The sequence below is a fragment of the Primulina eburnea genome, chromosome 8 (genome assembly GCF_022965805.1).
Source record: "Primulina eburnea isolate SZY01 chromosome 8, ASM2296580v1, whole genome shotgun sequence".
NCBI lineage: Eukaryota > Viridiplantae > Streptophyta > Magnoliopsida > Lamiales > Gesneriaceae > Primulina > Primulina eburnea.
The window spans coordinates 39,898,924-39,908,945 of NC_133108.1; the positions used below are offsets into that span (position 1 = coordinate 39,898,924).

Below are 10,022 nucleotides of genomic sequence, written 5' to 3' on the forward strand. Positions count from 1 at the left end.
ATACATTAAATAAGGAAAATTCATCACGTGTGTGGGGCCCACGGTCAGCGACAGTTTTTTAAAATTCGTCGCAAATAGCGACGATGTTTAATTACCGAATTTTTTTTAAAAAAAAATTCGTCGCAAATAGCGACGGTGTTTAATTACCGAATTGTTTAATAAGTCTCATGTGAGTGAGCGTTAAGTGGGTATTATAACACCTATTTAACATCCAATGTGGGTGCTCTAAGAACTTTGAAGATGATTTTTTTATAAGAATTTTGATGATTAATTTGAAAAATATTCAAATACTTATTTTAAATAGGATATATTTTTTGTTATTTTTCAATTATATTATGTTTTAAAATATTTTTTATTTTAGATTAAGAAACATCATGTAAATCGATCATCTCTATTTTATGACACTTATTATTCATTTCTTATTTGTATCGTCCATAGCATCAAATAGTATCGATAAGATACAAACTCCCGTAAAAGTGTGTGTATAAGAACAAAATTAGAGCCACAACTCACGAGGCTTTTATTAACAATATAGATAGGTGGTATTTCTAAGAGTTATTTTGAGTTATTCACAGCTTCAACATACAATTTTCAAACATTTCAATAAACAGAAGCTTAGATTTACTTAAAATTAATAAGATCTTGTAAACACTATCTTAGAATCGTTTAAGGATCATAGGCGCTTATTTTTACCTAATAAAATTTTGAACCACTTTAGCTTGTGTGTATATATGATCAGAAGGAATCTCAATATTTTGAAGTGCTCATAGGGCTATGTGGATAATTCAGAGCTGCAATGGCGGCCTCAATCTTTGCTCTCACAACTTTTTTTTCTTCGTCATCAGCCTGAAAAAAATAAATAGAAGAGAACGATATATATATATATATTTTCGACCTGTGTGAAATTCATTGTGACATTATGTCATGTTAGCAGTAAATTTTATTTTATTGAAAATTTGAAAAAAAAAATTAATTTTTTTTAAATAAAAACAACGACTTATTGAAAAATCTAAATATAAGGGTCCGCTATTTTCTCAAATGAATTGTTTCTTTCATAATTATTTTTTAATTTGCATGAGCGTGGTTATTCATTTATTTTCCAGTTATCATTTTAAATAATAATAATAATAATAATAATAATAATAAATAAATAAATAAATAAAATAAAATAAGTGAAATCAATTCGGGTTGAGTTCTTGGTGTGCTGACCGCTGGGACTTGCATCACCCTCCGGTCACACGTCGTACTCAAATTTCCATATCTCCGATACTTAGGGAGATTAATATATTATCTTTTGTTGGGGGTATCATTGTTCAAAGTGTGTGTGAGTAGGTGTATTTTGTGAGACGATATCATAGATTTATATCAGTAGAGGTCGACTCGGTCCATAATTACTATGAAATGTAATACTTTTGACTTAAAAAGTAATAATTTTTCATGAATTAAGTTGAGTCAGAAACCGATTTTACAAAATTTGCATAGTTTTTAGACCGTTTCACGAGACAATATGAAAAAATATTATTCTTAGAATTAAAAGTATCTCGAGATAATCTTTCATTCAATTCAATGAAATGGACTAGTTGGAAAATAGCTTCTCACAAATGGATCAACAATAATCTCTAAGGAGATTTCCTCAAACTGCACCAGAGCCCCGCGACTAAATGTCGAAACCAACCATCCCCAGTAATTATGGACTGAGTCGACCTCTCAATCGATTGAAGATTTTGATTTTAAATCATGACTCGAATCCAGGAGTGGAAGAGTTGTAAAGGAGATTGGAAGGAGTGAAACAATTACCTCTAGGAACACAGTCTTCAAAAGCCTTCCCGGAAAAGCGGTAATATTGGCAGTAGTGATTTTGAGCTTCAATGACTCAAAAATTTCACAAAGCTTAATAATTGTGTCTGTTCCTTTATTGCACTCCAAGGTAACAACCACTGTCTTCTCTCCCATGTCCAAAACTCTCAACTGCAAACCAATAATCAAGTTCATCCCAAACATAATTTTCTAATATAGCAACTCGAACTCGACTTTGAACTTATAAATCGAAGTAATTTATTAATTAGTCGTTCCAAGTTCGAGCTCCACCCGATCATTAAGACACGATCGATGTCACACAAAAAAATCATACTTAAAACCGAGTCGTATGTATACAAATGTATAGTTCTTAATTAAATGTTAAAAACCTGGGGAATTATGAAGTCCGTTCTGATTAAAACGAATAGTTCAAAAATTAATAGATAAAAATCAAACAAACCCACCTCACGAACTTCAACAGGGGATGAAATAATTGTCGCAGAATCACAGCAATATTGGTTCATTATTGTTGGTGTATTGGGCCTATGACAAAAAGTTGCGCCATCTTGATCAAAGTCAAAAGTTGGCTTCCCATTTTCCAACTCTGAAATTTCTGCTTGGATTATCCTCTCTTGTTCGAGAAGTGATTGAATGTACTCAATTGCATCTTTGATGGTTGATGCTTTGTTCATCTACATTAATAAATTAGTTTCATCTCATGATTAGTATATGCTAAACCATTCTAAATTAATAAATCACATTTTTATATATGTTAATATATATATTGATGATGCGATAACACCTTGGAAATGGTAGGAACCGCGGCTCTCAGTTGACATAGCTTTTGGTTAAGTTTGTCCCTCCTGTTTCGTTCTAAAGCTACGTTCCTTGAAGCCAATGCTTCCTGAGTTCGATCAGATGGTACTCTCGAGTCGTAATACGCAGCAGCAGCAGCAGCAGCCGTCGTCAAGCCTACTTCATGGGCGTGACTAGAACAATCGAACGGAATTAATCTTGTAAAAAACGTCCTAATACGAATATATATACGCACATATATATGTATCGTTATACCTGCGGGATTCTTGGATTTGGGATAACATGTTTGCCGAATAGAGATCTTCGAAGTTTTCCATGTTCGTGATGAGTTCGAGATAGGAAAGGAAAAAGATGAGAGAGTGCTTGATTATGCTTTTCTTGTTGGTGATGAGAAGGTATTTTATAGTGGAAAAAAAAAATATTTTTTATAAGTTTTCTTCGTTACTATTTTGAAAAATCAAAAAAAAAAAAAAGAAAAAAAAGAAAAAAGGAAGACGCTGTGTTAATATTTGACTAGTGGATATTGAGAGTGTATCCATTATAGAGTGGATCTCATGTGAGACCGTTTCACGGATCATAATCTGTGAGACGGGTCAACCCTACCCATATTCACAATAAAAAATAATACTCTTAGCATAAAAAGTAATATTTTTTCATGAGTGACCTAAATAAGAGATTCGTCTGACAAATACGATCCGTGAGACCGTCTCACGCAAATTTTTGTCTTCATCATTATATCATGCAACCATCTATTGTAAGATGATTTATTTATGTAAGATGAGTAGATGACTTGACAAATGATAAATAATATTTTTATTATAAAAATTAATATATTTTTTATTAATTGATCGGGTTAAAGATTTGTTTCATAAAATTAACTTGTTAAAATCATCTCACATGAGTTTTTGTGATGTGAGTAATTCATTTCGACTCCCTTATAAATAAAATTGCGAAAAAAATCTGATAACTTTTTAAATAATTCTGAACTTCTTGGTCGTTGGGAGATTTCGGCCAAAGTTCCTTTGCCATTTTATTTAATTTAAATATTATATTATTAATTTGTTGTACTTAATTGATTATTTTGAGACTGCGTGAGCGCAAAGTTGTGAATTTTTCTGAGCAGACAACATTAAATAGTGATAATTAAAAGAATTATACCAAATACATTCATAACTCAGCATCTCCTTTTCAACCCCAATTTGGCTAAAATTAAGTAATAAATTAGTAACTGTTTCCTTGTTGTATTCAGACGTTGACTTCTAATTTGTCGCAAACAATTATAAAGTGTCATCGACGCTCGTTCGACGAACCATTTAAGATAATACTCGATAGCATGAAAATTTTCTTATAATTTGTGACATTGTTTGTCATACCCCGATACCGGAGTTAGTCGACACCGGCGTTATTTCAAAATCACACAATTTATAAACAACAAGCCTCGTAATAATCAAAATAACCAGTCTATTTCGTAATTAAATAATCGTCTTTACAATGCTATTAAAACGAAATGCGGAAGCATAAAACATGATAATATAACTAAAAGACAGAATAATTCGATTGGTCTCGAATTGGATTGGCTTCATCATCATCCCTAAAAGTAATCTTGCGCTTCATCCTCGATTTGTTCCTCGTTTTTATCTGGGTGGGAATGTAAGGGGTGAGTATTTTGGGAAATACTCAGTAAATGAGGGCCGATCGTGCATAACAAGTATCGAGGATATACATACGAATAAATTCTCGTAATTTCAATATTAAGCATGTTGAATCAAATACTAACACAAATACGAATATAGCACTGAAAATCATCTCATTTTCTATGGTTTTACTGATCAGTCCTCTATATTTACTCCTCTAAAGGGCGAGGCCAAAGGAACGGTTATTATAATCCACCGAATCAGGGCCTAAACAAAGCATATCAAAGTTCAGAATTTCCTTTACCATTTTTAAATCAAATCATTACAGTGCATTTCAAATACTGATCAACATGCTTTCAAATATTATAACTGATATCGAACATTGAATAATTCAGGGGATTTCATACCAAATGGAAACGAATATATCATGCCGATCGAATTTTCAAAGTCATATTTAATTTATTTTCGAAATATATCATGCTCACTTAAAAAGAAAATAAATGTGCCAAATCTTTTATCTAATAATATTATATATTCAAAAGTCCACTTTAAAAATAATTAAATAAATGGACCATATTTATTAAAAGAATATAAATATCAAGAGCCACTTAAAATAAATATAAGTGTGCAATTTTATATAATAATAGCAAAAACCCACTTACTTGAGAAATTGTTCCGAAATTCTTGAAATGAACAATTTGGAGTTTGACACCAAAAACCAGTCACCTTGAAAAAATATTTGCGTCTAATTGAACCGTTGGATCGATCTGAAATTTGGATATGTTGCTCACAACACGTGTAAGTATATTTTGAACGGTGGAGATCGGATTATGATTTATAAAACGACGAGAAAAACTTTCTGGATTTGTGCAGAATTTTGGCACTCGAAAATTGGTAGAAACTTGGAGTGATCTATGTGTGGTAATTTGTGTCCTTTTACAGAGAATTGGTAAGGCAACCTACTATTCCATGATCTCATATCTCAAGCCACTACTCCATGATCCCAACCACTAAGCCAGGTTTAATTAACCACTAAACCATGTTTTTATGCCACTAAGTATGTGGATTTGCTGGTCTTCACATTGTTCACGATTTCTTCCGAAGTCAAAAATTATTATGTTTAACTAGAATTACTGTTTCTAGAATAATATATCTGGAAGATTATTTAAATCCAATTACAGCCCAAATTTTTAATCATTGTCTAAATTTATGAATTACTTTCCCGTCCAAAAATTTTCAAACCAGTAATCTCAAGCCATTCATTTCTCCCACAAAACGACTTATACAATGCCAAAAATAATTATTTTGTATTGTTCTTTGTATGGACATGTATATCTCAAGGGAAGTAAGATTACTTCAACTTAAGCCTTTAAAATTTTATAATAAAATTTTCTGTAACGATGAATCTCGAAATCTTTCGCCGTCCCTCCATCATACAAATATATGGTTGAATTAAATGTCGAAAATACAGCTCCACATTATACGAACTTTCGATGTTTTTTGAACGACTCAAACAAATGACCTATCACTAAGAGAAGTTTTCTTCAATACAATTTTGTTCAAACCGTAGGATATATTCCTAAAAAGAACCATTATGAACTCATCCACGATCCTTTCTTCTTCTTCTTTTTCTTTTTCTTTTTGACGCGGCTTTGCGCTCAAACTGTTTGTGCTAGCGATGTTAAAGCAGCGCCATGGCCTTACGTACTTGTCGATGATCCACAGATTAATAGTTTCGTCTTGATCTTCGTTGCAACTACATAAATGATCGACATTAGCTTTTACACATTTTTTTTACTCCTCTAAGCTTTTTAGTTGCCACCGAGTTTTTGTTTCTGAACTTTACCAAAATATCTGATCATACCAATAAATATATCATTTCATCTTATTAACCCATAATTTTCCTCTTAATCTTCCAATGTGGAACTTTAGTTATATTCTCAACAATCTAAGCTAGTAAATGCGTGTTCTGATAATAATTTACGCATCTTCCTGTTAATTATGTTTATGCAACATTAGAAAATTTTCATTTGATGCATATGATTTGTTTTATTATTTCAGTTTCCAGAATTTTTTAAAGTAAAAATTAGGTACACAACGTTAAAATTTGGTATTGATGTAATAGAGAAGATAATTGTAACTGGACCTTTGTAGTAATTAAAACCCAAAGTTTAGGAAATTTCCAAAAAAAAAAAAAAAAACTTAAAGAAATTGGACCACCTGTCCCTTGGGTGTGCCTTTAGTTCTTTGTCATGTTTTACTTTAATAATCGATTTTACAAACACCTATTAAAGCATCCATGAGCTGACCTCCAATACATCAAACATCTGGATTATATCTCACTCGATACTCACATAAATATTTGTTGAAGCGAATGCTTATAACAATAGCATATAAATGGATTCGTAAAGATAAAGTAGTAATCAAAACAAGTGTGCTTTTTACAGTATGACTATCGTGTAAAAGAAAGCTTGTACAGTTTCCTTAAAACAGATTCGTCCTCTCCGAAATGTGCTTCAAGGTTCCAGGGAGAGTCTGTTTCTACATGCGCGAGAGATAACCTCTTGACCAATCATTGTTACACCTCCTTAACCTCCCTAAAGTGTAACACAATATAAACTTAACTATACTACTTTATTTTTTCGATGTGGGACAAACTCACCTTTTCACATTTCCATTCACTCACATGAAAAGCCCATAAACCTCATAACCCGTACTTTTAATCCAACAATATTCAAATTAACTGTTCACAATATGGACGATAATATTTGCTTTTATTACATCTGTCACCACACACACACCAATATATATCTTTTAGTGACGTCGATCATGAAATTTATTTCTCATTTTTTATGACATAAGCAGGCTGGCGTAACACATGAAGACGTCAATTAAACAATCGATAGTGGAATTACGTGTTCATTTTGCCGCTGGACTTGGAGTCCACCCGTTTACACACAGCATTATTTATTTGCTTTTTGACTAAAGTCAACGCATGCTCCAAATTTATGAATCTGTAATGGTTTAATTGTTCACACATAATTACAGTTGGGATTACTTTAGAAATGGAAACTCACCTACCTCTCTGCAAATTACGAATGAGATGAAAAAAAATTATTTCGACTTGAGATTTCACGTGTAGCACGAATGGTACTTGATCCAAAATTTGAGCAGATATATCATGTTTATTTGTTTATAATTGAACTATATATTGAAAAAGTTTGTCCATTATGGGATGGAAATGTTTCGTTACTAATTTTCTTATTTGTTTTTTTTGTGATTTTGGTCTTCTATGTTCTCAAAATTTCAATTTTAGTGAAGTAGTATCTTTATTTTAGTTTTTTGCTTTTGTTCCCTCGCAGATTTGGTTTTTTTATGATGTAATGTTTACATGATGTCGACTTAGCGTTTATGTATATGGTTTCATATCAGCACTCTCGATAAAATTTATTAAAATTACCAAAATTTGAAACATACAAGACTAAAATCCAATTTTGGCTACATAAAATGACCAAATTCATAAAAGAAACATACATCAAAAACACAAATGAAAACTTTCCTTTAATATCAGTATAAATAAATACTCACATAATCCAATTAAAATCTCGACTTGGAGTGGGCATACAATTTACATTTCTCTGTTTTTTTTGTCATTAAATATGCTGTTCTGATTTGTGTTGCTAGAGACTGTTGAAAATGTGTGTGTTCTCTATTATTTTGATGCTTGAGATAATTTCTCGATATATATATATATATAGGAGTTTAATTAAATACTTTGCATTAAACTTATGAAAACTATTTCTATCTGCATGTTTCATTTGTAAGACAACGTGTTACGGCAATTTTCGAATTATAATCGCGCTTAGGGTTTTGAGGAGCTAGGTTGTGATTCTTATGTTTAAGGTAATTGGATTGGATTATACATTTAATTTGTACTAGCTATTCTTATAAAATCGAATATTACACATAGCCAAATTTTAGCCTAACTATTTTTTTTCTCTAAAAAAAATAATTTTTTTTGCTACGATCGTCTCTCCAAAAGTCTTTATGGTCAGACACAAACTATAGATTTTGATAAAACGACAAACACTAGATCCTATACCAAATAATTATAAAATCAGATCATATAAGTTTACTTAATTAAGAGTATGTATCTTGTGAGATCATCTCACAAATCTATTTTCATGAGACGAGTCAACTCGATCTATATTTTAAGTAAAAATAACAATACTTTTAAAATAAAATATAATATATTTTCATTAATCAAATTATGTTGAAGATCTGTTTCATAAAATTGACTTGTTAAATGGTTTCACAAGAATATTTAATAAAATACCAACATAACCGATTGACTTGTCCTTTGCTTAGGAGCGGTTATTACATTTTGGCAAACCCGTACTTGTTGTTGGGTCAGCCCACTTGAAGTTTCCAGAATCGGCAACTAACAAGAGTGATGATCTCCATAAATTTGTGGTAGCTTTAATATTTAAAATTGTAAAGCGATTCAATCATCATGTTTCGATTGTTTTATCAATTAGAGACAATTATTGCATCATAACATTGGTGTATGAATTTCATCATAACTAGTATGTATCGAGGTACAATTATTATCTCTGTTGGGTAGAGCGATCGAACCATGACGCTTGAATTGTTGTGTGGTTTTTAAAAGATTTGAGTTGCACAATTACCACCAGCTATAACTTTTGGTAAAGCGACAAGCGTTCGATACTACAGTATGTACTTGATGCCGACGAATAGTAATTTTAATTTTCTTTATAAATTGTACTTATATTTAAAAAAAACATAATTTATGAAGATGTATAAATGAAGGGCAAAGTAGGCCATTCATAATTAAAAAAATTCGGCCCATTACTTATTACTTTATATAATTACGGATTAATAAGTTCTCAACAAAGTATATCTAATCTACTACTTTAATTTAGAGAACCCTATGTTTTCTAAAACAATGTCCAGAAGAAATTTTTAAAAGATGATAATAATAATAATAATAATAATAATAATAACAATAATAATAAGAATAATAATGATAATAATAAATAAAAAAATATTTTTTAAAAAAATGTTAAATCCAAAGCACAAGCACGGATTCCAAGAAAAATTCTTGGTCCCTACCAAGAATTATTAACAATTATTAAATATAATAAGCTAAAACCTAATCGTACATGGCTATGCATATATATAATTGACACCCAAATCTTCTGCAATGATGATACTGAAAGCATCGTGATTATAGATTATCAACTTTCAAATGATATGTATATATAAATAATTTCCAAAAGCAAATACTACATAAAAAAAAGAGTAGATATTACAATGAGTCCGTTGTATAAGTTCAGTTTATACAATTTTTCAGATAATGAGTCAGTTGTATAAGTTCAGTTTATACAAATTTTTTCAGATAATTTGTCTCTAGCTAGTATATTGCATATTCTATTTTTTTAACTAGAGAGTTTTATTATAATCGTAGTCTCGAATTTGATGATTTATTCAATGATTAGAATTTTGATATCAGATGAACTAATTTAACGACAATGTTACTGCACATTAATTCTTGATGAATTGAAAAGTTTGACATAGAGAGCAGAATCTGGCACGTACCCAATTTTTTTTTTTGAGAAAATCGAAGAGTTTTTGGATTAGCAGCAAAGAGAATCCATGCTTATAAATAGGTTGCTTGAAAAGGCGAGCCGAGTGAAAAATGGATGTCAGCATGCATGTAGGCATGCGTTAATATTCTTGAATCTTAGACCATAT

General features: G+C 30.9%; 1 protein-coding gene across 1 annotated transcript; it reads right to left on the reverse strand.

The window, feature by feature from the left end:
* Nucleotides 1-496: 496 nt before the first annotated feature.
* Nucleotides 497-3,003, reverse strand: LOC140839707 (transcription factor bHLH35-like). Its single transcript, XM_073206615.1, has 5 exons — nucleotides 2,869-3,003; nucleotides 2,600-2,786; nucleotides 2,262-2,489; nucleotides 1,798-1,968; nucleotides 497-846 (listed from the first exon to the last, which is right to left on the reverse strand). The coding sequence occupies exons 1-5, from the start codon at nucleotides 2,928-2,930 to the stop codon at nucleotides 748-750; spliced, it is 747 nt and encodes a 248-aa protein (XP_073062716.1). The 5' UTR covers nucleotides 2,931-3,003; the 3' UTR covers nucleotides 497-747.
* Between the last annotated feature and the right edge of the window lie 7,019 nt (nucleotides 3,004-10,022).